Here is a 27,156-nt window from a genome sequence, read left to right as displayed (position 1 = left end):
CTAGTATTTTTACTTTTTAACTCGTCACTTTTACTGATTACTTACTACTAGAGATATTAAACTGGAACAAAAGGAGGCACAATCTCCAAAACAATAAATGCAGCTGCATTTTAACCAGGGTTTGTCAGTGCCCAGTCGCTTTGTTTTGAAATCCACTGTTGATGTTGATAGTCTCTTTTAAATTGAAGGTTGATATTAAAGTAGCAGAAATAAAGAAGCTTGAAGAGTGCAGAGTACACAGTGCTCTATATACCCTGTAATATAAGTGTTAACCAGAGAGGAAACACCTGCAACATTGTGGATCAAGCTGAAAAGTGGTTTTGTATTTAAAGAAAGTCGTTGTAGTGTGAACAGCCTCAGCAGCCCCCTGGGAGATGAGTGACAAGATGAAAATGATTTTCTGTGTCTTCTCCCCCTCTCTCTCGCTGCAGGTATCTCCTCCCTCGGAGCTCAGTTTGCCAAACTTCGTACGGGGCTCAAGCATTTAAACTTCTCCAAAACCTCACTCTCACCCAAAGGTACGTGCCTTCCTCCCCATTAATGTGCGAGCGCTGCTTTGTTCACTCACTCCCCCCCTGCAATCTGTTGTAATTCACACTTTCCACTAATCTGATGGCACCTACCACTGGGATGCTAATGACTCTTAATTATCGCACGATAAACACTGAGCGTGGGAGCCGGGGGAATGAAAAAAAGATGTATTTGTATTGTGTGATTGTGCACAGACAATCTGTAAACAGTGCGCCAGTTTACAATACAGCACAAATGTTGTCTTGGCACGAGAAAGTAAAGACCTCTAATGAAAGGCTATGACGAGGCTGCAGAGGATTTGTAGATTATTCTCATCCTCATTTCTAAATTAAGTGCTGATCTTATCAACAGTCGCTGGCAGGTACACTTTCCTCTTGGTTCTCCTCCAAAGTAAATGTCCCTGCACGAGGTACCATCTGTAGGGAGCCACTGTGAACACGCTTTGCTCTCAGGCGATCAATAGACAGCTATTATATTCCACAGAGCAGAGTTAGCGCTGCTTTAACTGAGCCCTGCACATCTCCGCTAATGGCGAAAGCAGAGGATTGAAGACATTTTATTACATTTTTACACCGATTTATTTTATGTGGCTTTTAAATCCAGCCTATTAGTTATTAGAGATGTTCAGATTTTCCATAATTATCAGATTCTGATGCCTGGACTAAGCGTATCAGCTGATATCGAGGTCCGATCCGATACCAGTGCATTTAAAAAATATATTTTTACAGCTTTATGATACTAACCCTGTATGTGTGAAGATTGCTATCATTGTTTATGACCTGGCTCAGGTTAAACAGCTTTAAATACAGCTTTATTTAAATGTAAGCTTGTAAGTTGTCATTTGCAGAACTAGAGCCACCGCTCGAAAAAAGTATTGCACAAGGTTCATGTTGCAGTTTTACTTTTGGGACTTCCCAGTGTGAAAAGCTGCCAAATTGCTGATACTTTAGCGAGCTCTGGCTAACGCTACACTCCCGGTGATCACTCCTTCACAAACATGAGAAGGCCTGACTCTCTTCTCTTTCCATTCACTCTACATTCTGATCCTGTTCTTTCCTGTCACTGCTCATTTCCTCTGCTACTTCCTTCAATATGCTGTCAAAACATCAAGGGAGATTTGAGGCTGGAGATATTGCTGACATTGCTTTTCTGTGTGTATGTGTGTTATGTGTGTGTTTTAGGGGTGAACAGCCTTTGCCAGTCACTGAGTGCCAACCCGTCCATCTCCAGCAGCCTGGTCCATCTGGACCTCTCAGGGAACATCCTCCGAGGGGACGACATGCAGGTATACACACACACACACACACACACACACACACACACACACACACACACACACACACACACACACACACACACACACACACACACACACACACACACACACACACAGACAAACACACACAGTTTTTAATCCATCTCAGAGCCGGTATCAATAACACTTAATTGATTGAAACAGTTCAGTGCTGCAGTTATGTGGAGACCTTTTTCGGACTCTTATAAATCACTCAGCACTCAGGACATTAGACGTCTGTTCAGAGCACAGATACAGAGATGGGGGGGGAAAGTCTTTACTCTGGGGTTAGAAATCAGATACAGTCACACCCATCAGTTTAATGTATTGTATTTTAAGCTGGACAATAAATCATTGAGTGGGTGAAGACTGGTTTAAAGGAATAGTTTTTTTAAATCCTGCTCATCATTCGCTCATCTCATTAGGAGTTAAACAGAAGATTGATACCACTCACATGTCCAGTGATTATGATCTTACAATTTACAACCAGCATAACAACTTGTGTGTGCGTGCGTGCGAGAGAGTGAGTAAACACTCAACCTCTTCAGCTCACTGAGTAAAGCAGTGAGGTTTAGAGGTGCTGGTATTCAAGATTTTGTTACCCAACAGAGCCAGGCTAACCCTTTCCCCCTGTTTCCAGTCTTTATGCTAAGCTAAGCTAACCGACCACTTATACTTTAACAGTATCCGACAAGGCGAGGTTTGAAATATACAAATAAAAGAGGGGATCAAGATGGCTGGAAAATAACTATATATCATAAAACATAACAAAAGAGTTTAAAAAACAACATGGAATCTGCAGGAGTGACAGTCACAGTGTTTCCAGGAGCAGATCAGACTTTCTCACTGTGATCAACAACACATGAGTCATATAGATGAATGTTCATGCCCCCCCCCCCCCCACATGGAGAAGGTCTCATCCTCTGCTCTCTAACACTGTGTGTGTGGTGTTTTCTAGCTTTTCTGCCACTTCCTCGCTCAACCCAACAGCCTGGCGACCCTTGACCTCTCCAACACTGACTGCTCATTGGACCAGGTGAGTCATGTGGCACGTCCGTATTATATCCAATCTCCAGAGGAACACATGAGTGAAGAGATGCAGTATAAAACAACCAGAGCTCACAATCCTGATCAAACTGCTTGCTGTCCGAGTTGTATCTCATTAAACAGCAGTGTAAGGGGAGGTGGTGGCCATTAACATCCATGTAGGAGGGAATGTAATCAAACAGTAAATCTGTGTTGCTGCCTGTGTAGTGGTCTGAACACCACATGTGATGTATTGATGTGGGTCTGAGAGCCAAACACTGTGTATTGATCAGTCTGAGATGTAACCAGCTGTCAGCCTGTCACTGCAGATATTGATGAGCTCTTAAATCATATTCTGTCTTGGTCACGTAAAGTCAGCTGTAAATATGTTTGCCTGCTTGTAAACACACAAACGGGTTGGGAGGTGCAGAGAAAAAGTGTGTGTAGTAAAAATAGTTATTGATATTTAAAGCCTCTTTCAAAAATTAAATGTTAGAATGGAATTCAAACTTATAAATCAAAGACAACTCTCACACTTTTAGATGTTGTGTGTGTTCTCCAGGTTTGTTCTGCTCTGCTGCGAGGCTCAGTCCAACACCTCTCTGTCCTCAACGTGTCGAAGAGTGTCTTCCCTCACCGGTGAGAACCCATCTGGATTTTTACTAACAATCTTGTTGTTGTCAAACTGTAGCCTCCTCCTTCCAAGGTTTATGGATCAAACACGCATTTTTCAAGATTTTTTCGAAATACCACTGGAAACATTGCACATGCGTCAGTTGAAGGTCGTCTGAAAACAATGTATTATGGGAGAGGGAGTTAGAGTTTGAAGGCTATGATAGTGTTAAATAAGAGATTTCAGAAAAGACAGCACCGGCCATGTCAACATAATGACCAACTGAACTGTCCACTCATTCCCAAACTGCAAACTTCTTTTTTCTCTTCATGAGGTTTGAAATGACATCCATACTTATCCACAACTTCCACCTGCATCTTTTTGTGGGATCAAACTCTGCCCTTTCCATATTAGTTGCTTTGCAAACATGTATTAATGTAAAACTAGTCAGAGATCTGTTGTACCACAGATCCAATCAGTGATTGAAGATGGGCATTTGTCCATATTAACCAATCAGAGTTTCTTATTGTGTGTACAGTAAGTTCCTTATAGAGTGTATAATCTATACTGTGGTTGTTTGTGCCAGTTGGATGATAGTGTAAATTTCCTTTTGCCCTGAAATTCAGATTTGAACAAACATGACAGTTTCAGCCAGGAATTCAGTCTGTGTGCTGGTGTGTGTGACACCTGCTGGTAGCAACATGCTATTACAGGCAGGATAAAATACAGGATGTGTGTGTATGTGCGTGTGTACTCGTTTTACTACCTCTTTAGGACATGCTATTTGTGTGTGTGTGTGTGTGTGTACTCGTTTTTGTTACCTCTTTGTGACTTTGCATGATATTAATCTCTGAGTGTGTGTGTGTTTGTGCATGTGTTTATTTGTGTACTCGTTTTTATTACCTCTTTAGGTGTGTGTGTGTGTGTGTGTGTGTGTGTGTGTGTGTGTGTGTGTGTGTGTGTGTGTGTGTGTGTGTGTGTGTGTGTGTGTGTGTGTGTGTGTGTGTGTGTGTGTGTGTGTGTAACAGATGGGCGGTTGAAGCAGTTGTCTTGCCATCATTATCTCTCTTTCCAGTTTGTCTCTGGGGAATTGAGGACTTCATCAAGGGGTGAGGGCAGAGGATGGGGAGGGGGGGTGCAGAAGAGGAGAGGGGGAGGATGACAGTGTAGTAAAAGTGGAGGGAAATAAAGGGAATAGAGGTAAATGGAGTGTGTGTTGGAGATGTGCAACTGAGTTTTACTTTCTGCCTGGGACTTTGTGCCATTTTGTGAATCCCCGCCGCTTCACGGACTGAAGTCGGTCATCTGTGTCTGGAATTTATTTCCTCCTCTCTTTCTGCAGGAAAGGCAAAGAGGTGCCTCCATCGTTCAAGCACTTCTTCAGCAGCGCCCTGACGCTGAGCTCCATCAACGTGTCAGGAACCAAGCTGCCACCAGAGGCCCTCAAGTGAGACCACGGTTCATTCACATTTAATGCTTCTCTACGAGAGGCTTCTTCTGTCCCACAGTCTTGGTTCTTCTTGTTCCTCGTCTTATTTTACTACACACTGTTTATATTACTATTTAAAAGTAGAGTAAAAACTAGACTTGTCCTGTCAGCAGCTGCCGAAGCTCACAGAGAACAGAGACACTGCAGTTAAATGTTTAACTGAAGTGGTTTTACTGTTGTGAACTAGACAAAACAGAACAAAATAGAATATAGGGTTAGGGTTAGATGATACGTTTTTTAAACTGTCTGTATTCGTATTGTTTCAGAGCTCTCCTGCTTGGTCTGGCCAGTAACCCCAGTCTGAAGGACGTGTCTGTAGACCTCAGCTGCTGCGAGGTGAGACCCACAGATGTCATCATAAACATCGTGCACGTCATCATAAACATCCTGCACGTCATCATAAACATCCTGCACGTCATCATTTCCCCTCATAAATTTATTTTATCTCACATCGAGATATCTTTTGCAGTGCGTACATTTGTACCTGGCTCATGAGAGATCATTTTCTTCAGGCAGTACATGGGATTTTTACTTGTTGGGGTAATTGGTGTGTGTGTGTGTGTGTGTGTGTGTGTGTGTGTGTGTGTGTGTGTGTGTGTGTGTGTGTGTGTGTGTGTGTGTGTGTGTGTGTGTGTGTGTGTGTGTGTGTGTGTGTGTGTGTGCGCGAGTGTGCCTGTGTGCGCGTGTGTGTGTGCATATTCATAACCCAGTTCAAAGCATTTGTAGATTTTCGGTGCAGCTTGTCAATGTGTGAGACAAGCAGGAATCTGGGAACTTTTTCAAACCCTGTTCACAATGAATTCTAAATCATATGAATGACGAGAACACATTTGCACAGTTAAAATCTTAATGTGTCAAGTTAAAGCCCCTGACTCCCATTAGACAAGTGTTAAAAATATATCACCAGTGTGGTGAGGCATGGGACCTCCTGCAGCAGCCGCAGCTTTGGTTCCGACCCGGCCCTTTGTTGCCTGTCTTCCCCTTTCCCTCTCTCTATTTCACATCACTTTCCTGATCAGTTGCAGTATGGTGGACCTAGATCCCACAGCGGCAGTTATATTCAATGCACAGTGAAGCTGATGAGAATGCAGGCAAACATGCACAGCAATGCGGCAGCACAGTTTAATCACGTGCTGCGAAATCCAGTGGAGCAAGTCTAAAGCGTCAAACCGGTGGAAGCATTGCATTCTCTCGATTTTATTCCTTTATTAATCATGTTTCCAGTATTGGTCACTTTTCTATAAGTGCTGTTATCGGCTAAAGTTTTTTTTTTATAGTTTTGGTGTCAACACTCAATTCAATGCAATCAGCCTTTTTAGGATCCACTCCAAAAAGCATTTGACAGGCCAGCGACACCGTTAAGAGGCTGTATAATGGAATAGTTGGCAGACAGCAGGCGGGGGCGGAGAGAGAGAGATGAGCGGAGGGAGGGGAGGGGAGGGTGAGGACGAGGTGGGGTGGGGGATGGCTCAGTTTGCCTCTGTAATTGTTTCATCACAACTCTCTCTCTCTCTCGCACACACACACACACACACACACACACACACACACACACACACACACACACACACACACACACACCAGCCCCCCCGTCTACACCCCTGCTCCAACAGATAAAGAGAGATAAAGAACAGAAGCTGCGGTGGTGGAGGGAGGGATGATACGTTCCATCCGTTTTTTCCCGAAGCTTTAATGAAGCGGTTGGTGGGGGCAGCCCAAAACTGTGTGAAGTGAGGACGGTGTATGACTCCCCGATGAGTGGGTCTGTGCAGTTGTGTGCACACGTGTGTATGTTGGAATAGAAGAATGATCATTAAGCATCTGTGTGTGGTTTTTCTTTTGTTGGTAATTGTTGGCTTGGCTCTGAAATGCTCTTCTCTCCCCGCAATGCTGCTCTAAGCTCGGTCATTGTGTAAGTACCAATGAACTCACTCTTCATAATTAACGTTTCATTCACTCCTCTTTTAATTTGCACGCCTGCTTTCTGCTCCGCTTTTTCTTTTTCCCGAGCCCATTTTCCATCAGCGTTAAGAAATTAAATGAATAACACTACAAACAGCTCCCAGCTGCAGTTATACGGGATGATCAGTGTTATTTTAAACCGTGACATCACCATGTTAATTTCTTAATGATTCCATCTTTAGTTGCACGTTTCACCTAAAGAGTCCTGTAGGTCTTTAAGTCTGAAACCGTCTGATTTGTTGCCTGTAAAGCTTCTTAGATGTGTCTGGGTCTGATGCACTGTGAGTTTAAAGTCCCCCCCCCCCCCCCCCCCCCCCCCCCCCCCCTCTGTCTTTCCAGCTGCGCTCAGGAGGTTCTCAAATCCTTGAGAGTTGTATAGCAGAGATCCCAAACATCTCCAGCCTGGATATCTCTGACAACGGTGGGTGACAGCGTCCGTATGTTGTACCAAACAGTGACTGAGCTTTTTAACCCCGATTCAAAACTCTGTGGAATCCTATAGCTTCCAAACTTCAGCAGAGATCAGCCTCTCATATTATCCTTTCTAATACCTCCAGGCCTGGACTCAGATCTGTCCACTCTGCTGGTGTGGTTGGCCAAGAACCGCTCCATCAGACACCTCTCTCTGGGCAAGAACTTCAACAACATCAAGTCAAAGTAAGAATACAGGGCAGGAAGAGAGACCTTATGCCTCTTTTACACCAAAAATAGCAGGTCTACACAGTATTTTTAAACATGGCTAAATCGTCTCTTCTTGTCTTTCTTCAACCTGACTCAGAAACCTCGGCCCGGTCCTGGACAGCCTGGTTCACATGATTCAAGAGGAGGAGTCGGTGAGTTTGTAAATTTCCTCCGACTGTATGTTGTTCTGTGTGGAGCGCTGTAGCCTGGTGGTAACAGGGAACGACCCCGAGGTCCAAATCCTGTATGAGCAAGCATCTAACCAGTTGAGACTCGGCCAGCTGCTCCACAGCTGACCCTTGACCTCTGCAGCAGAGGGTGGTGTGAATAGAATTTCCCTTCATTGCTCAAAGTGAAGGGAAACTGGGGTTTCTGGGAGTTGCACGCAAATATTGAAGCTGTTGGATTAATATGGTATGGTGCATGAAGATTGATAAACACTGGAGGTGTAACTTTTTTGTTAAATCTAGGGTAGATGTCATTTAATTTTGAAATCGTAGTAAAAGTGAGTTGTTTGTGGGTTATGACACTACAAAGGGAAACCTCATGGAAAGAACTCGTGGGATTAAAACTGTAAATTACTCTACAAATCACTGGCTGCTTGTGATCATCATCCCCACAGTGTCTATCAACGTCTAAAGGGATAAGTGATATTATATAGATATTAAAAGAATATAATTTTCTTCAGTAGTTATACATTTCAGAAAACCTGCAGCGAAACAAAGCGCTCCTCTCCTTCCTGTCCCTCGATCAATCCCACTCGTTTTATCTCTCCCTCCATCATGGGAGCTGTAACAGATTTTGTCCTGGTGCCTGCCTGTCTTTGTCCCCCACAGTGCAGGATGTGCTAGATTGATGGTCCTATTGAGCTGCGCCACAGTGGATTGGTCTCTTGGTGCTTGCTCTTGTGGTCTTCTCTCTCTCTCTCTCTCTGTGTGTGTGTGTGTGTGTGTGTGTGTGTGTGTGTGTGTGTGTGTGTGTGTGTGTGTGTGTGTGTGTGTGTGTGTGTGTGTGTGTGTGTGTGTGTGTGTGAGAGAGCATGTGCGTGCATGCGTTCTCCATAAAAAGATGGCAGTATGTGTATGAGCTGGTTATCTGGCTGTGCAGGTGGACGCTGGAGCTCAAAAAAGCTGTGAAGAAGGGAGAAGGTTAAAGGATAATTCCGCTATTTTCCAAATTGATTCATTTCCTATAAATGTACACATTGTGACTCTAAGGTTGTGCTCACTTTGCAGTTGCCACCTCCAATATCGAGATTTGGGCAAACAGGGATTGTCACAGAGCAGCAGACAGTGTGAGCCTCCCACATCTTTCCACATAAATAAGATTTTTCCTTAATTTTTATAAATACCTGCATCTGAAAGTAAACAAAGAATGTTGCCACTAGGAAAAGCTGTGTAATGGCAGTGATCACAGAAACACCACCTGTTTTCCAAAGTGTGTCATCTTTCAGGACAGTTCAGATCAATAAGATCAACCATCACTGTGAAATGACTGGTCCTGATAATAGTTTTCCACCTATATGTCATCGCAATTAGCTTCTTTACTCAGAGCGAGCGAAAGCCTTTCAGGTAAAGAAACCTCTGGATTAATACATGGGGTCCAGGGTTATTTCAGTCAGGACATTGTCCCAGATGTCGATCCCTGTAAGTTTGCATCATGGCGAGTACAGGTGGCTACAATCTACGTTTAGATTTGGTCAGTCTTAATTTGCAGAGAGGGCAAGTGCAAAGTTATCACAGCCATAGACCAGCAGCCACATTTATGTGGGAAAGTGCCTCAAAAAATAATGGTTTATTGTCAGAGATTTGTTTAGACCAGGGGCCTCGGAGTAATGTCTCTAATGTGCACAGTTTGTATGCATGGAAAATAATTTATTCAACAGAATGTTTGTTTTCTTTTTCTGCTGTGCGTCTTGGAAAATAGTCAGAATACATAAAAATACACGACAGAGAAAGAGACAGAGCTGCAGGCGTCACATTTACCCTGTTGTGTTTCTGTCCTGGCTGGAGTCCAGACACTCAGACCTGGGATCGCTCCAAGCTGCCAGTATACAGACATAAACTCTATTTTATTAGTGAGCAGGATTGTGGTTCACTTATCCACCAAGATTACTCTTCACAAATTAAAAGAATTAATTTACTTCATAATTAATTGAGAATTAACGGCACTCAAAAATGTAATTGAGATCAATTATTAAATTTATAGAGAAAAAAACTAAATTAGTTAGAATCTGCAAAAACAAATTAAGAAATCTCTTTATGTTGTTCTTAGGCTGCGATAAACAAATACCACATTTCATATGTCATATGTATTCTATCTGTAAACTTTATATTAAACCCTAGAGAAAACATACGTGTTAGTAGCTATCAGCATGTTAGTGAATGTGATGGTGGAAGTTGAAGGAATATTTACGATTTGGAGAAAAGTAAATCACAACGAAATATCTCCACTACAAATTTAGAGGGAAAGATGTAGAAGGGGACATGGGGACATTTAACAGGATAAATGCAACTGCACTTATCTCTGCACAACAACGATAACAACAATTCTTTACTGTTTATCATCGCAAGAACACCCTGGTCTCCTTTGTAGAGCCCCTGCAGACTGTAGTGGAGAGAGGCACTAAGTCATTTCAGTATTAAACACAAATCAGCATTTTATGGACGGCCATTAAAAAGGTTCATTTGTCTCCGGTACAAGGTCACTTTCATTTGCGTGTCTTGGGTTATAATTTCTAATTTTCCCGGTTTTATTAAACAAGACGTGTCTGCGTTTCCAGCATTATGATTTCACAATCTTAGTGATTTATAAGGTCTGAAAAATCTGAGCTCCTGAAAGTCATTCACTTTTTATATACAGTCTATGCTTCAGCCATAGCAGGGGCTGGAAATCACAATTACTTTACTATTGTCAATACAACTTCAAGATGTCGACTTCCTTTCTTGTGCTGCACTTCAACAACCAGATGTTACTGAGCTTTTTTAGAAGAACACAGTTTTTATTCTTTGGCTGTGTGGGAACCCAGTGATGAAGATTTAGTTTCTTCTTTACAACACTCCAGAAAGAATTAGCTACAGCGCCCACTGGTGCATCATCTTGTACCTATTTAAATGTGCATGTATAATGTCTGCTGTGTGCTCCACAGGAACACATGCAGGCAATAAATAATTCTCTCTGCGCTCATTTTCCGCCTATACAACCATGTTGATGTTGTTTCTCCACACACTCATCAGCACACATTCATTACTGCCCAAAGTCATCTGATAACTGAGCTGACTGAGCTTATTGTTTTTTTATGTTATTTTGCACGTGTGTGCACTTTCATAACCAAACGTTCACTGTGTTAATCTATGTGGAGGTGAGAGTCTCCTCCTCAGGATCAGGAGCTATTATTTAAGTCGTAAACATGAAGTAACGTCATGTTTTTTCATATTGAATTTGGTAAAACACACTATGCTATTATACAGTTAATTAAAGTGTGTTTGATTTAGGGGGTCTTTTGGCAGAACAATACTATTATTATTCATGATTATATTTGGTTTCGTTAGAATGAGCCCATATCTACGTTGATGGTTTGCCGTGTTGCGTCGCCTTCTCTCTACAATGGCCCAAATTTAACAAATCAAACATTGATTCTTGATAGAGCCTTTCATATTTTTACATTACCTGAAACCCTTCATTGACTTGTAAAGGGAAGTGAAGCGAGGTGAAGTTTTATACTCAAAGTATGTCTTCGTTTAACACTTTCTAAGATTTTGATTTCAATATTTCCAATTGTGGTATCATGAATTTTATAGAGTATAAGATCTCAAATCACTGAAATCACTAATGCAGCGCACATATGATGTAAGCAGTGCATTGTCTTTTCCTCTTTGTTAAGCTGAGGTATCATTTATTTTAAAGAAGAATGAATGAGTTCGGTTCAACTGGGCGACTTGGCAGCCGGTAAAGCGAGTGGCCTTTAGAGGGCAGATCACAGGAGTCTCCAGCTGTGTAAATGTTACGCATCACAGAGCAGCTCAAATCTGCTGAACAGACGGACGCTGTCGGGGATTTGTAAACCCTTGTATCACTCTCGCATTACAAAGAAATCCACTTGATCTCGTGATTCTTTTTTCCCTCTGAAGTTTTGAATGATGATAACGCATTTCAGACAATTGACAGAAGGCTCTTGAACGTCCACTTGATCCTCTGATAAAAGTATAGTTTATTTGTTTGCTCTTTTTAGTCACAACCACCTGAAAGACAATACAGTTTTATAAGTGGTATAATAGCAAAAGAGTTAGCATTGGATTATATTGAACTTTTATGTTTTGGTAGAACTGTTGTCAGTGAATGAATCATTAGGGATTAACCTTATAGTTTATTTTACGACCTTATAGAGTCTTTTGTAACAACCAGTGTCAAAGTTACTGTGAACTCTGCTCACACTTACATCCACGTACATTTTACCAGACACGGACAAGAAACAAAGGCGGCTCGTAAAGGAATATTAATTCCCAGTGTCATAAATTACAGTAGACTTGTGGTCAAGAAATCACCCTGTGAATACTCAGTGCTGGTGATGCCAACACACACAACTGAAGGGCTTCTCACCAGTGCTGCCACTATTGAACAGCCTGCAGGTTGTAGATAAACCCTGAGACTGTCCTGCTGTCCCATAACACTGTCAATGACACACAAGAGTCAGTCGCAGTATAATTATATTTTATCTCTTCTTCTCATAATTTAAAACCCCTCTCAACACTTTTCATTTCTCCTCCGCTTACCCCACATGTCCTCCCTCAATCCTCCCCTCCCTCCTCCTCCCCTCCACAGCCCCTCACCTCCCTGTCCTTAGCAGACTCCAGACTAAAGAGCGATCTGACCATCGTTCTCAACGCCCTCGGCAGCAACTCCTCGCTCACCAGACTGGACATCAGTGGCAACGCCATGGGGGACATGGGAGCCAAGATGCTGGCCAAGGCGCTGCAGATCAACTCCAAACTCAGGTCAGTACACGATCTGTTCAACGGGTCACAGTGATGACATGTGACTGTTATATGCAGTCAATAGAGGAGAAATAATGGGTTGAAATAAAGTGTTACCAACAAGATAAAATACAAACAGACAAGTATAATTATAGACCATCAATAGTTTACATATATAGAAGTCCCTTATTGGTAGTTACAGTTACGTTTTCATCTGCGTTTGTATTTGTTTAGTTTGTTTATTAGGAGGAATACGCAAAAACTACTGAACCGATTATCATGACATTTTGTGGATGGGTTTTGCATGACCTAAGGAAGAACCCATTGAATTTTGGTGCGGTTCTTGATCAGGGGGTGGATTGTGAGCTATGGACATTATGAGATGTGGACTTTTTCAAAAATGTTGTTGATTTCTCGGAGAATTATAATTTATCTTGATAAAGATAATCTAGAAAAAAATTTGACCGATTAGTTGCAGATCCAGATAAAAATCCAGATCTAGTGAATTCAAGTTTGGTTTCATAAGAGGACTGCACTTTAGTGCCATTCTAGTGTTTTCATTGCTTGTGTGTTTGTTATGTAGCAGGATTATGCAACAACTACTGAATGGATGTCATCACATTTTGTGGAGGGGTGGAGTATGACCAGAGGAATGACCTAATCATTTTTGGATTAGATCTGGTTGCCCCTCTAGTTGTACTTTGTGGTAACAAAGAGACATTTGCATTGCCATTTGAGCCTACGTGATCAGAGACCCATGCAAATGTCTTGAAATGACTAATTATTTGTGATGACATCTAACTTTTTCTTTTGTTTTTTGTACAGGACTGTGATCTGGGATAAGAACAACACCAGCCCTCAAGGTCTTCAGGATGTAGCAGCTGCTCTGGAGAAGTGAGTGGCACTGCCTCTATTGTTTTATTTGTGAGTCCTGTATATACAGTATAATTGTATTTAGATGACTCTCTACTTGTATTCCAGTTGATTGAAATCTAATAATCTACCAAAATCGTGTGTTACACGCTGAGTGTGATTGATGAGTTGTTTAGCTGTCGCTGCTCAGATGTCACTCTGCCTCATGCTGAGCAGGAGGAAACCTGGAGGTGTGTGTAGACAGGGAGAAAGGATGAGAGACAGGAAGCTGGAGAGGAGAGAGAGTGACACACACACACAGGGAATACTACAACAAAGGAAAGATGCTCAGACTCAGAGAAAGCTAGAGCCAAAAAGTCAAGGCTGAATAAATCAGATTTGTGTCTACTGTATCTTCTGTCTGCTCATCTAAAGGTTCAATATTCTGAGTGAGTGTGAGCGTCTGACTAAATTTACTTCTGGGACACATCTGTACATCCTCTGTCTCATCTCCTGTCTCTGTTTATCACATTCTCCCAGCAGCACAGCTCCCTAGTTCCTCTCTGACTCCCTCTATTGTATTATTGAAATAACAATTTTCCATCTGTTCATTTTCTCTCTGTCTGTGTGCGTGTGCGCGTGTGTGCGCGCGTTTGTGCGCGTGCATGTGTGTTTCACTGTGTGTGTGTGTGTGTGTGTGTGCGCATGCATGGTATTTTATTAATATCAGTCAATTTCCCCATGTCTCCTGTGTTTGTGTTTTCTGTGCATTCTTTAAAGGTTTTTATCAGATGTTCCATAGAACAAAATCAATGTTGTCTTTCTATTCTATTATATCTTCATTTTTCTTTTTTTTTTCTCCCTTTCATTCTTTCCTCCCCTCCTTTGTGATATGAATATTAATACCATGTGGTGACCTCTCTTTCAAGATCAGTAACCTCCAATGGTGTCAGTTCGCTGCTCTGTAATAGAGCAGTGTGATACCAGCTGAGGGGTCGCACACACACACACACACACACACACACACACACACACACACACACACACACACACACACACACGCACACACAGCCTAAATATTCCCTTTTCTCCAAAGAGGTTTCAGGGTTAATGTGTTATTCACACCCAGTATCTTTAATTCATCAAGAGGCAAACACAGTTCGATTTTTCATGCAGAAATCTGATCAAAAGTAGCAGATGTCTCTTTGATTCTGTGGTGACATGATATTTGTTAAACTGGAGGGAGGGTCACCAGCTGTGAATTCATTTTAGCCACATGATGTCGTGATAAGAGCCTTGTTTCACCTCAGATCTGATTTCTCTGGTGCTTAACAACACAACCACTATTTACTCCTACATCGTCTCCCTCATTGATGAAAGTACAATATGCTGTATAAACCCTTAAAGCACATATTTGCTGTATATGTTCAATAAGCATAATGAATGAAAGCAGCAAAAATTTCACAAGTAAAATTACCAACTCGGAACGCTTTGATTTGTTGGTTCAAATGCATCAGGTTTTTGATTGCTCTGTCGGCTTCTGTCTTTTTTCTTAACTCAGTAATGTGACCTAACTGTGTTATAATGTCCTTTGGCTGTGTGCATTAGAAACTTCACCATCCGTTTCATGCCCATCCCCATCATCGATGCCTCTCAGGCTCTGAAGACCAGTCCAGACAAAACGGAGGACGCCTTGCTAAAGGTACATTAATAAACTCCATTTGTTCCTCCTTCTGTTCCTCCTTCTCTGTCTATGATATGTTGCTGTTTTCATAGTGTTTAAATCATTTATTTGGTTTATTCTAATGACTTTGGTTTTGTGTCCTTGCCTAGATTGAGAATTATATCTACAGGAACCACGAGACCAGAAAATACCTACAGGAACAGGCCTATCGGCTTCAGCAGGGCATTGTCACCACAACTACACAACAGGTCTGAGGCACGCACGCACGCACGCACACACACACACACACACACTTTTTTAATTAAACCATCAAGCAACTCTTTATCAAACCACCAGATTTTGGAACACGGTTCAATGTGACATTCAAGGTGACAGCAACATTCACATAATGTGATAAACAAGCCAGACCCTCCGAGCTAATGCATACTAATTATGCTAATAACGTTAATAGGTTGCCGTGAGCTCATCAATTCTAAGCTGGTAACAGAAGTTAACATGATCTTTTGTCCTGAGTGGACGGCTGCCTGTACCCATCACAGACGTCTTCCCCAAGAGGACAGGAAGTGTTGACACGGTGGAGAGATGTTACGTCAGAGCGCAGAGTGAAAGAGAGGAGCGCTCACTCTGCAGCTACTTCTGGGGAAAAATTTACTTCGACTTAACAAATCTCATTCGACTGATTCCAAATCATATGGATATAGATGATGTAGAACTGCAGTCGCTCTTAAATGTCATTTAGACACATCAGTTACTGTGTCAGGACATCCACTAAACCTGGGCTTTTGACATATCCAATACAAACTTTCATGTCTTGTTGTTTTTCAGATGATTGACAGGATTTGTGTGAAGGTGCAGGACCACCTGAACTCTCTGAGGAACTCGGAGACGGACGCCATCTTGGAAGACGTCAGGTCAGCAGAGAACCTGATCAAAGACGCCAGAAACTCTAAAACGGTGAGGAGACACACGTGTGTCACAATCTTACTGTTGTGTGTAAATTCAAACTTTATCTTCAAACCCATTTGGAGATCAGTTTCTAGATCTTTTCTAGGATGTTAGAAAGAATAGACATAGTATCGTATGATTTAACCAAGACACAAAAATACATGGTATGGAGAATTACTTTAAAATGAAATATGAGCTGTGTTTTTTTTCTCCTTTAAGTCTAAAACTGTCTCCTTGTCACCCTCTTTGTCTCCTTAGCTGCTTCCTCACCTCTACCACCTCGGATCAGCGTCCAGAGACGAGGTGAACAGCTCCTCAGTGGGACCCATCCAGGAGAAACTGGAGTCTATGGCCGGGGAGGTGACAACTGTCATGGACCAACAGCTCCAGGTAGAGTTAAAACGTCAACTAAAGAAGGGCTCAGATGTATTGCAGAAGATACTAGCATTATATTATGATAACATTAAATAAATTATATTACATTATGATAATAAAGAGTGAAAACATGGATGCCACCTGTCGACGCTGGAAGTTAAGCAACAGACGATCTAAACTTTGATCAATTAGACACTAGTTGAAATATATCCACCCACCTTCTTATCCTCACCCCTTCCAGACCCTGCTGGAGTCCATGGTGGACACTGCAGAGTCCCTGTGTCCCCACGTGATGAAGAGTAGTAATCTTCGTCCAGAGTTGGTGAAGACCAGCTCAGCCAAGATGGTCGTGCCCAAGAGCTTTGTCACCAAAACGCTCCTGGAGCAGTCGGGGGTGGATATTATCAACAAGCTCAGGTGTGTGTTTATGGGTTGTAGAGCGCTAATATGTGTGTATCTATATGTGTTGGGTTTCTAAAAGACGTTCTTTGTGTCAGTGAGGTGAAGCTGAGTCTAGCGTCCTTCCTGTCCGATCGCATCGTTGATGAGATATTAGAGGCTCTTTCCACTTCACAACACACTCTGGTAAGATTACAGTCATCAGGGCTTTCAAATGGTTTATCGATTCATTCACAATGTGTGTTCATTGGAGCTCGCTAAATTATCTGTAACATATTTTCTGCTACAACTGCCTTCACTCAACTCTGTCCGATAACTGATTCATCACAGAGTTTTGATGTTTTCATTTGATTAATAATTATGTTGTCGGTGCATGAAACCAATGCAGCAGCACTGTTTTTCCAGCAAGTTTTAAAGTGTAAATCTAAACCTTTTCTTTGATTTCTCTTATTTCTTCTTCTCCCTCATTTCCTCCATTTCTAACTCTTCTATTTCCACCTTCTCATCCTATCTTGCCAATCTTTCTCTTTTTCTTAACCTTCTACATCACCTCTCCTCTATATATCCTGTCTTCATTCTACTCCTCCCAGGCCGACCATTTGGTACGTCGAGGTCGCCCTCTGGGGCAGCAGGAGTCGGTGGATCTGGACGCACCCGAGGGGAAGATCCCTAAGCGGGCATCGGCTGAAATATTAGAGGCAGAGAGGCTGGATGATCTGGAGACGTGCATGGTAGGTGTGGGTGGGTGTGAGAGTGACAGTTATGGCAATGATAGAATTTTATTTGTAAAGAATCAACGTAAGCTGTCTTGGTTAAGTGTGCGTTTAAAGTGCTGGTCTAGTTTATACATTGTGAAAAGTTTTCTTTTACAGTTGATTGATATTACCCTCTACTGGACAAAAAAATGGCAACTCTTAATTTTACCAAAAGCAACAAAGGATTGATTTTGATAATAATTTAAAGAGCTTGCTGTTCAGTAAACTGAACTTTATTTGCAAAATAATAAAAGCAGCCTATGAAAGTTGGCTTATACATTCTTGAGGATAACAGAACCAATATTTAGGTCTTGAGATGAGGGATAGGTTCTTTTAGCTCTAAATATTTAGCGTTATCTAGTAAATAGATACTTTTGTTGGCAGTAAGAAAGGAATAGCCGTCTGATTGATGATATGACAGAAACATGTAAATGCGTGTTCGTCAGAGTCCTCATCTGTGTGTTAATGCCTTCATACTCTTGCTCTTCCCCTTTTTTCATTCTTAATCCCTCTCTTCTACCTACCTCTGCTTTCTACTGTGAAAAGGCTACACTAGAGCTCACAGCTGTCACGGCTGTCTCTCCATCTTTTTCCTTTTAATTCTTCAGCCTTACTGTTTGTTGTCTCTCTTTCTCTTCAATCTCCTGTTCCTCTGTTCTTCCTGCTCTTTCTACCTTTGCTCCATGGAGACTTTGTGCTGCACCAGTGTAAGTACTCTTGGACTGTCCCTCTCAGCTCACCTTTCAAGCTTTTCTTAAAGTCTCACTGTTCTTTTCCTTTTCTGTCTCTCCTCACTGCCTCTCACACACTCCTCTGTGCTGTAGTGTGTTTCTACGGCACAGAGAACCTCCTGCACTCGGGCAATTTTATAAAAGAGTAGAAAACAACAGTATGACTGTAGTAGATGCATTCAGCCATTTGTCTGTCACTTCCTCACTCACTTTCCAAATTATATGTCAAACTGAAACAATACAATGCATATTTTTAATGTGTCAAACCACATTGCACTGCTAATCTCCGAGGGTTTCCACGAGGTCTTAAATTGTCTAAAATTTAATCATCTCAATTTTCAGTTTTAACTTGAACATGCACCATATGGCATATGAACCATTAAATACTTATTCAGGCATCAATTGTGCAAATGAAAGTTTCAGTTTTTGATTCACAGTTTCCACAGATATTCACTAATGTTTGTCTCCTCTTCAGATGACTCCTAAAACCAAGAGGAAAAGCATCCACAGCAGAATGCTTCGACCAGTGTCTCGTGCCTTTGGTAAGTAGTTCATTCGATTTGTTTTAGTTTATATTTCATAAGACATTTGTTTTAATTCATACTGTAAAATACTTAACTCATTTTGGTGACTATTTGGCCTGATACTTGCTGTAGATGCGGGTACTCTTAAATATTTAACAGATGTGTCTAAAAACAAACCTACAGAGATGGAGTTTGACCTGGACAAGGCTCTGGAGGACATTCCCATCCATGTGGATGACGCTTCGACATCATCTCAAACTCCGCCTACTCCGTCTCAGGTCCTGCCCAAACTGGAGCACCGTCTGGCGGGAAAGATGGTGGAGCTGCCGTCTGAGGAGGAGAAGAAGCTGCAGCACTTCACCAAACTGCGACCACGCAGGAACAAAAAAAGACATTCCAGCAAAGTACCTGTGAGTCAAAATAAACTTACCGCTGCAGTTTTGAACTTTAAATCTATGACATGGCTTTGTCTCACGCATTTCCACTGTTTGTCAAATGGTCAAGATATTAGGGTTTGGTACCGGTACCAAATTCCAGATACCGGTACCCAACCCTACCAGATATGGTGTCATATTCTCCAACTTCCTCTTTCAGCAAATAAACAGTGCTCCACCTCAAGATGGGGAGCAGAACGGCCTCATGGGAAGAGTGGATGAGGGTGTAGATGAGTTCTTCTCGAAAAAAGTCACCAAGATGGATTCCAAGTAAGGACAATGCAGTAACTGTTTTCTCCTCATTATCGACTGACATGTATTAGATTCTATTCAAGTGGATGTGTATTTAGGTATGAATGCCTGTTACAAATATATATTTATTGTGATTGTCTGTGTTTTATACACATTAACCATGTTAAATATTTGTCCTTCTGTCACTTTCTCTGCCTTTCTTATCTCCGCCTGTCAGACGTTCCCTGAAGAATTCAGAGTCTCAAGACGGAGAGAAAAAGAAGAGTAAAGGAGGATTCCTCAACCTCATCAAACGATCCACCAAATCTGACAAAGCAGATAAGTCAGAGAAAAACCAGACGACTCCTTTATCGTCTGGTACGTCCTCAGCACCAGCCTCCACCATCCCTGAGGAGCCGTCCTCACCAAAGGTGGCAGTGAAGAGCCCAGCACCTGAGTCAAAGTCAAGGTATAGATAAACAAAAACAGAATTAGTTTTCCTATTATCTACCAATACTGTCAGGCTTATTTTGGTAATCTTCAGGTATATATCAGAAGGTTTTCTATACCGATTTACATACTTGTTTCATTCAACTGGTCAGTGAATGCACCAGTGGAATCCAGCTTAAACTAATAATTTCTGTCTGTGCTGTAGAGATGCCTCCAGTCGCTCGCAGGCCACAGACTACAGCAGCAGCTCAGACCGATCAGAAGAGCTGAGGACGCCTGATTCCATAGACGAGCCTTGGGAGGGCTCAGACGGCAGGGGCAGTCCTCAGGGAGGGAGGCGGTACCCGGGGATGCAGATTATGGGCAGCGGCCTCCTGGCAGAGATGAAGGCTAAGCAGGAGAGGAGAGCACACAAGGTGAGGTGATTTAAACAGCGACAGGAAAGAAGGGAATTTAAAAGGCAGCAACATGTGGCTGAGGTTGTGCTGAACTGCTGTATTAGCGTAAATATTAAATATCCTGTGCAGCTACAAGATTTTAAAGTCTCATAACAACAAAGAAGACTCAGTCAGCTTATGTGATTTGGTCGAAAGCCGCAGATCAGATGAGTTTAATGGCCTCAAATTGAAATGGAGAAAGACCCACAAAAGAGAATGACCAGAATAAACTCCCCCAAAAAAATCTTGATGTAATATCATGTTAAATGCAAAATATACAAAAAATAATTGCAAGTGTTTTTAAAGTTTTGTGAAGACCTAATATAAACCGTTTTGGTTGAAGCCATTCTATTCATACATTTTTAAATAACATGACTATTATAGACTTTATATCTATTGGTGTGTTTAAATGTTAAGACGGGCAGCGAGGTTCAGAGAGATGCTTGTTTCAACCAGGACACATTTTGTTTTGGGGACAAGCTGCTGAAGGTGTTCAGCCTCCACCTGTCAACACTGTTCTGTCAACACACACATGGAGGACTGTAGCTGGGAGACAACATAAAATAAGAAACACTGACTGACACGCATACATACATGCACGCACGCGCAGATGCTAAGATTAGCTTTTATCTCCAGGCTAGTCATTGTGCCGGTCGACATGTTGACATAAAAACACAAACAACCCAGATTTTTTTTGCCAGAGGACAAGGTGGAAGGAGGAGGGGGGAGGTGCAGAGGAAAAGATAAAAGCGTGAGACGCAAATCGACAGAATGAAGACAAGAAAGAGGGCTCAGCTGAAAATTCTCATGATTCACTGGAGGATGTAAATGTTATGGAAATATTTTCCTTTTATATTACTTCAAATTTCAGAATTCAATAAGACACCTTCAACTAAAAATATTCTTTCTTTCTCTCTTTCCTATGTAATTTATTCCTATTTCCTGAAAAAGCAAAACAACAGAGAAATTAATTAATATCTAAAATAAATAATAGCGTAATTCTGGTAAATTACTGGGGCAACATGTATCCACAGAGATTTATGAAGGCAACTGGTGTGTGTCAGCATTAAAGAGGTGAGTTGGTGTTGGCTACTGTGTGTGTGTGAGTTCACTCGAAGTATAATTGGTCCCTTACTAGTCACTGCTTTGTAAACCGTGTGTGTAGTAAGAGGTTTATAGTGTTTGCAGCATTAGGGTTTTTTACTGCTACTTCTGCCATCTGCTTGTTCTGGCTGGACTCCATGCGTGTGTCTTATTTTACACAAAGGCGCCCCCCTCTGTTGAAAAGTTGCACGTACAATTAAATGAGCTTAAATCTGAAAACAAATATATATAAGAAATTGACTTAAACTGTGAAATATGGTCTTAGCATTAATTAGGTTTTGCATAAGGGGTAACGTTACATTTCATATTTCTTTTATTCATGAAACTGAATAATGTCCTTGTGTTCCCTTCAGTCTTCCAGCCCTGATAGACCTGAGAGTAATGCAACAGGTAAGTTTTATTCTACATTTACTTTTCATTGTGGGCAATAAACCTTTCTGACGTATGTTGACAGTTAGTGTTGATCTGATTTGGCCTTTTATCTGTTATTGAATGTTTTTAGAGTCAGTCAAGACTTTTTCTTAAACCATTGAATAAAGGCATGCGAGCTACCTTCAAATAGCATATATCTCCATTAATATCAACTTTTTGATCTGTTCTGATTAAAGAATATTATATTGTTTCTGCATTTGCTGGAGTTTGCTGCTCAGCTCTGCTCGGAGTGACTGGGCGATGGTAGTGATGGGAATAGAGAACTGGTTCAAAATTGTCCAAACCATTGAAATCGTACGAACCCCCATGCTTATCAATTCCTTTTATCGATACCAGCAGGGAGGATTGTAATGAAAGCCCTGGGGTGTCAGGTATGACTGTCCACACAGAAAATTGATTAGGAATCATTGAGGGAATCGCTAAAGAATTGGATCAATTAGAAGAATCAATAATTGCATTGGTATAAACAACATCTTATCGATTCCCATCCCTCGGTGGCAGCGTAGAAATTAAAGTCCCAGTTGAGCTCTGTGCACTGGAAATTAACCGAGTGCTGCACTTCCCATGTAGTGTAGTAGCTCCTTTTTTTCACATCAGATAACTAACAGAAATTTGATGTTTGAAACTTTCTCATGAACCAATATCCAAAAAGCTTCAGTTAGCATAGCACTTCTTCAGGTCCTCAGCATCACACTCGCCAAGTTTGGAATTGATCAGAAAGTCAAAATAGACACAGACAGACACTTCCTCCATTATAATTAGATTTACCGTTTCGAAAAAGTTTTGAATTGATGTTTTGGCTTTTTCTTCAAGTATTTTACAAGTTTTAAAAAGTTTTTTTCATCTAATTAACTTTCTTTTGTGTTTTTTCAGCAACCAAATCTCAGCCCCCTAACCCAGAGAGCAGCAGGCCTCCCACTGGTTCCCCTAAACCAGAAACTGGATCTCCAGAAAAGAACCCACTGCGTGGTGAGACCAAGCCTGAAACAGCCCCTCGTCTCAGAGCTACATCCTCCTCGAGTCCCCCGGGGGGTCCAGTAAGTCCCAAGCCACCGATGCCGCAGGGGGCGAAGCCTGCCCTGGCTGCTCGACCCAGCATCCTGCAGAAGCCCAGGACCACCAGTAGCAGCAAGAGCATAGGTAATAAACAAGCCCTGGATCTGAACAGGTCGTCACACTGAGGGAATGATAGATCAAGAATATAGAGAAATTTACCGTGGAAACCTAATGCTAAAGTAACATGTTTTTCCTGGTCATCTTTCTGACAGATGAGAGTCTAGATTCCTCCAGCAGCGGCAGTGTGTCTCCTAAAGTAGCCGTTCTCCCCACACTGAAGAGGGCGATGTCAGAGAAAGACAAGGAGGGTCAGACCAGTCTGCAGTCAGGAGGCTCCAACAAAATCACTCAGGAAGGTGGGTTGAGAAAATGTGTCAAAATCTTTGAGTATCTCTCCTTAGCCCAATCACTCCCTGGTGTCAATGTTACTAGATAGATAGAAAGTGAAGCCTCCTCCTTCAACTAAAACCCATCCTGTGACTAGAGCAGATTTCTCATACACAGACGGGGGGATGTTTGATGTCACTGTCAGGATCCGACTTCCCCTATGGTCTCACGTATTTGCATTGTTCTCACGCAGTCAACATGTCCGTTTTGACACATCAGACTGATAGATTCAGGTCACAACTCTCACTCAGTCTCTCTCAGGCCTTTCATCGATTATTCTGTAACTGACTGTCTGGGAGCTCCTCTTTTAGTGGGTGATGGTGAAACCCTCTGGTGTCTGGCAGAGCTACACACATATCATAATTTAATCTCACTTCCTCTGTGCCAACCTCATTACAGAATATCTAGAATGGCACTCAGTAGAGCGCAGACCGCCGCCAAGGCCCAATAATCCCCTTAAATTCAATCAAGCTGCACCAAACATCTGTCCCTTGAACATGCCTGATGTTTTACATCTTGATTCCTGGAAAATCAAGAAACTGTGGAAAATTCAATGTTGAAGAAAGCGCAAAACAATTCCTGTATCTGCCCCTGATCCACACCAACAGTCTACAGTCCACATTTTCCTAAACCTGCAAAGTTAAAAGTGGGACTGAGGTGGTTTGTTTACATTTCTTTCTGTTGTAGTTTGTTTATTCTAACTGGATGTAAAGCCGGCATAAGAAGATGAGGCTCCAACTTATTAGTAACTACATGCGTCACAAAATATCAGTTCAATTCTATTTATTTTTATTTATTTAAATTAAAACGCATCATGTTTTTTTTTTCAACTCTTTTCCGTTCTCCCTCTCTTCTTTCTCTTCCTTCCATCACTAACACTTACCATCATTTGAATCTTCTCTGTCTCTTCTTTCAGTGAGGACAGCGTCAGACTCAGTCCAGCGGTCCAATCCTGTCCGTACCAACTCCGAGGATCACGGCCCCTTGAAGACCAAGGACCAAACTCCAAACCCAGACAAGGAGAAAGCAGCGGGCAGGAAGTTATCAGATTCTAGGGAGGAGGCAGATAAAGACTTTATTTTAATATGAGCAAAAGACTGTTGACAAGCCTCAGATGTTCTCCTTAAGAAATGAAACTAAGGGGGAATATGAAATATATGTTTTTATTTATGTGAAGAGGTTGTACCTGTTCTCTAGGTCCTGTCCGACCACAAAGTACTTATCATGTTTGGTTTGCAGGACGACCTGCTATAGTATCAGGTAATAGACAGTTTCAAATTCAATTTAATTTAATTTAATCCACAAAGAAAATATTTTGGGGAGTTTGCTCAATAATTTTTTGTCATGTCATGTCTCCTAGAAAACCAAACTAAATCTCTTTAGAGCTTCCGTCTCAAAAACACGAATCAAGTTTTCCGGATTTGAGGAAATGGGTCGTGGGATGATCCGGTTTATTCAGCCAGTGAACAACAAAACCTGAAACGCAGCATCGGTTTGTGAAGTAATACAAAAAGAGAAAAGGCAGAATTTTTGTGTAAAAAAAAAAAAAAAAGAGACTGTGAATCTGAGTGTGCGTCTAAAATTCTTCCTTTAACTACTAATCTAAAGTCTTTACACTAATATGTTGCAGTAGCTTGTCTCCCAGGGACCAAACACAATAACAACACCACAACCACTGTAGTGTACTTGAACTCTACTTTACATCAAACCAGACTGGGACCCGCAGTTTATTTGTATAGATTTATGGAGGATCTATTTTCAGTACATGCAGGTTACCTTCCTTTATGCAATTCATTTTTCTTTTTTACAGGAAAACACAGGTTTCGCTGAGAACATCAGCAAAATAAATAAATCAGTAATACACACTTGATGTAGCTGCGACAGTAAGAATTTGAGTTATTCAGAGAGGGCTAAATGGACTGAAGGACGACAATAGACTAAATCATCACGTTCCCTCTCGTGTGTGAGAGAATCGGAGTGATCATATGAAGTGTTTGTGCTCTGAGAGGACTGTGGTACCCTTTAACTTCACTAACGACTAATCAATAAGGCTTCAGCACTGTTAACCCTCAGCAAACACTGTGGATGAAACGCATTCATCTTTATTTTTTACATTCAGCCGCTGACGTCTATTTTTAATGATGTGCTGACGGTCCAATGACAGCAGAGAACTTACTCAGAAAGAGGAAAAGCAAAGTGTGAATGAGACCCGCTCGATTTTTGAGGCAGATTTTAAACCTCTTCAGTTTTGTGTAAAAGCAAATACTGAGTTAACTCTTCTTCTTCACCCCGCGTTTTCTAGAGAATCGTTCTTCAGGACTTTCAAGCTCAGCTCGCTTTCACTTCGTACTGTGCAATAACGAAACGCTTCTCCAGACTCGCAGCATCGTGATCACATCACAGCCTCTGTAAACGGTGCCTGAAAGTGAAGGTGAGCTGAGGGTAGCACATGGACCTCTGCTGGACTATTCTGTAATAACAACAACAGGTCTCAGGATGATTCCGCTCATATTTTTCTCTTATAAAAGCAAGAAATGCCCTTTTCACACTGCTTCACTGTCTGTTTCTCGAAAAGATCTTGGCAGCTTCATTAACAACCTTCAGATACAGACTCTGGCAGTTTTCCTAATGTTGTAATATATAATTTGGGTCATAAAACTGGCCTGTCAAACCTAAACTATACACAGCATACATTTGTCCAAATGAGCTTGTCTAAACTACAGTGTTTCTTGCATGTTTTGTTGTTTTGTGCCAGGCTGTAGTAAGAGCAGCAGATCTTATGCCTAATCAGTGTGAAAAGGGGCAAAACTTTTATTGTACTGTACAAGAGTCAAGTTCAAGTCCGAGGCCAAAGGTCTCACTGGTGCACCTTTTCCTGTGGCGTCCATGTCTTTCTGTAGGTTTAAGCTTTGTCGTCACTAATCATGGCTTAGAAATAACACGGTTCCTGCTGTATATAGTCAAACTGTGCTACCGATTTTCAGCCTCAGTCCCAAAATCAAACGGCATCTTTGTGTGGAAGGCGTTCCAGAAAACTGGAACCGAAGAAAAAAAAAAAAGTGACTGTATTCTGTTGGCATTTTAAACCTCTTCCATTTCCTGATGCACGACACTTCTAGACACTGGTTTTGTTTTTCTGTGTAGAGTTCCATAAACAGCTGGTAGCGTTTCTGTCGAGTTTTGTGAAAGACGGACATTGACTTCCTGTTCTGTTCAGAAAAATGTTCGTCCACTGCATCCATGTGGAGAAAGTGAAAATGACGAGTAGCATTGAGTCTAAACTCCTGAGTGTGTGTGTGTGTGTATGAGAGACTGCATGACGTGGCTGTGAGTTGTACCGTATGTACAGTATATATGTGCTTTCATACATGTAGGTGTATGCATGTGTATATATGTATGTGTAATATATGCACATGTAATATACTCACTCACTGTGACTTATTCACACGCCTATGTGACCACAGCAAACGCTTTATTGCTCTGGTACTAAGTTCACGTCTGTACTAGGGGGTTTGTTTGTAACTTATTTGGAATTAAAAAAAAAGGTTGCAGGTGATGTCTTTGAACCGTTGTTTTTTCCTCTCACTTGTACATTGTGTTCATAAATGTAGAAATTAATTCTTTGTACGTATTCATTTGTTATTACATGTAATCGATTCAATGTTACTTTCATCATGGTTTCCGATAAAGAAATAATGCAAAACGATGACAAAACTAATCATTTTATCGGTCTTGATACATTAGTTTGTCATGGATCAATATGTTTCACTAAGTTGTTCTGCTGGTGTTAG

General features: G+C 41.6%; 1 protein-coding gene across 4 annotated transcripts in view; it reads left to right on the top strand.

Annotated features, from left to right (window-relative positions):
• LOC117776722 (F-actin-uncapping protein LRRC16A-like) overlaps positions 1-24,914 on the top strand; it is a 65,631-nt gene extending 40,717 nt beyond the window's left edge. The window contains exons 12-40 of one of the 4 annotated variants that reach the window (XM_034610927.1): positions 432-518; positions 1,713-1,816; positions 2,784-2,861; positions 3,414-3,490; positions 4,807-4,911; positions 5,220-5,289; positions 6,854-6,865; positions 7,255-7,336; positions 7,473-7,572; positions 7,694-7,748; positions 12,418-12,590; positions 13,395-13,463; positions 15,030-15,123; positions 15,255-15,353; positions 15,931-16,059; positions 16,309-16,440; positions 16,667-16,842; positions 16,923-17,010; positions 17,415-17,555; positions 18,269-18,286; positions 18,786-18,852; positions 19,018-19,244; positions 19,429-19,538; positions 19,738-19,968; positions 20,155-20,365; positions 21,844-21,880; positions 22,796-23,062; positions 23,191-23,334; positions 24,282-24,914. In XM_034610927.1, coding sequence (XP_034466818.1) covers positions 432-518; positions 1,713-1,816; positions 2,784-2,861; positions 3,414-3,490; positions 4,807-4,911; positions 5,220-5,289; positions 6,854-6,865; positions 7,255-7,336; positions 7,473-7,572; positions 7,694-7,748; positions 12,418-12,590; positions 13,395-13,463; positions 15,030-15,123; positions 15,255-15,353; positions 15,931-16,059; positions 16,309-16,440; positions 16,667-16,842; positions 16,923-17,010; positions 17,415-17,555; positions 18,269-18,286; positions 18,786-18,852; positions 19,018-19,244; positions 19,429-19,538; positions 19,738-19,968; positions 20,155-20,365; positions 21,844-21,880; positions 22,796-23,062; positions 23,191-23,334; positions 24,282-24,454 — 3,356 coding nt within the window. In that variant the 3' untranslated portion in view covers positions 24,455-24,914. The remainder of the gene's footprint in view (positions 1-431; positions 519-1,712; positions 1,817-2,783; positions 2,862-3,413; positions 3,491-4,806; positions 4,912-5,219; positions 5,290-6,853; positions 6,866-7,254; positions 7,337-7,472; positions 7,573-7,693; positions 7,749-12,417; positions 12,591-13,394; positions 13,464-15,029; positions 15,124-15,254; positions 15,354-15,930; positions 16,060-16,308; positions 16,441-16,666; positions 16,843-16,922; positions 17,011-17,414; positions 17,556-18,268; positions 18,287-18,785; positions 18,853-19,017; positions 19,245-19,428; positions 19,539-19,737; positions 19,969-20,154; positions 20,366-21,843; positions 21,881-22,795; positions 23,063-23,190; positions 23,335-24,281) is intronic. The other 3 variants (XM_034610928.1, XM_034610929.1, XM_034610931.1) reach the window with 3 other exon arrangements.
• The last annotated feature ends 2,242 nt before the right edge of the window (positions 24,915-27,156 follow it).

This window comes from Hippoglossus hippoglossus, chromosome 16 (assembly GCF_009819705.1).
Source record: "Hippoglossus hippoglossus isolate fHipHip1 chromosome 16, fHipHip1.pri, whole genome shotgun sequence".
NCBI classification, from domain to species: Eukaryota; Metazoa; Chordata; class Actinopteri; order Pleuronectiformes; family Pleuronectidae; genus Hippoglossus; species Hippoglossus hippoglossus.
Note: the sequence above shows the minus strand (reverse complement) of the source record. Positions and strands in the feature narration are given on the sequence as shown.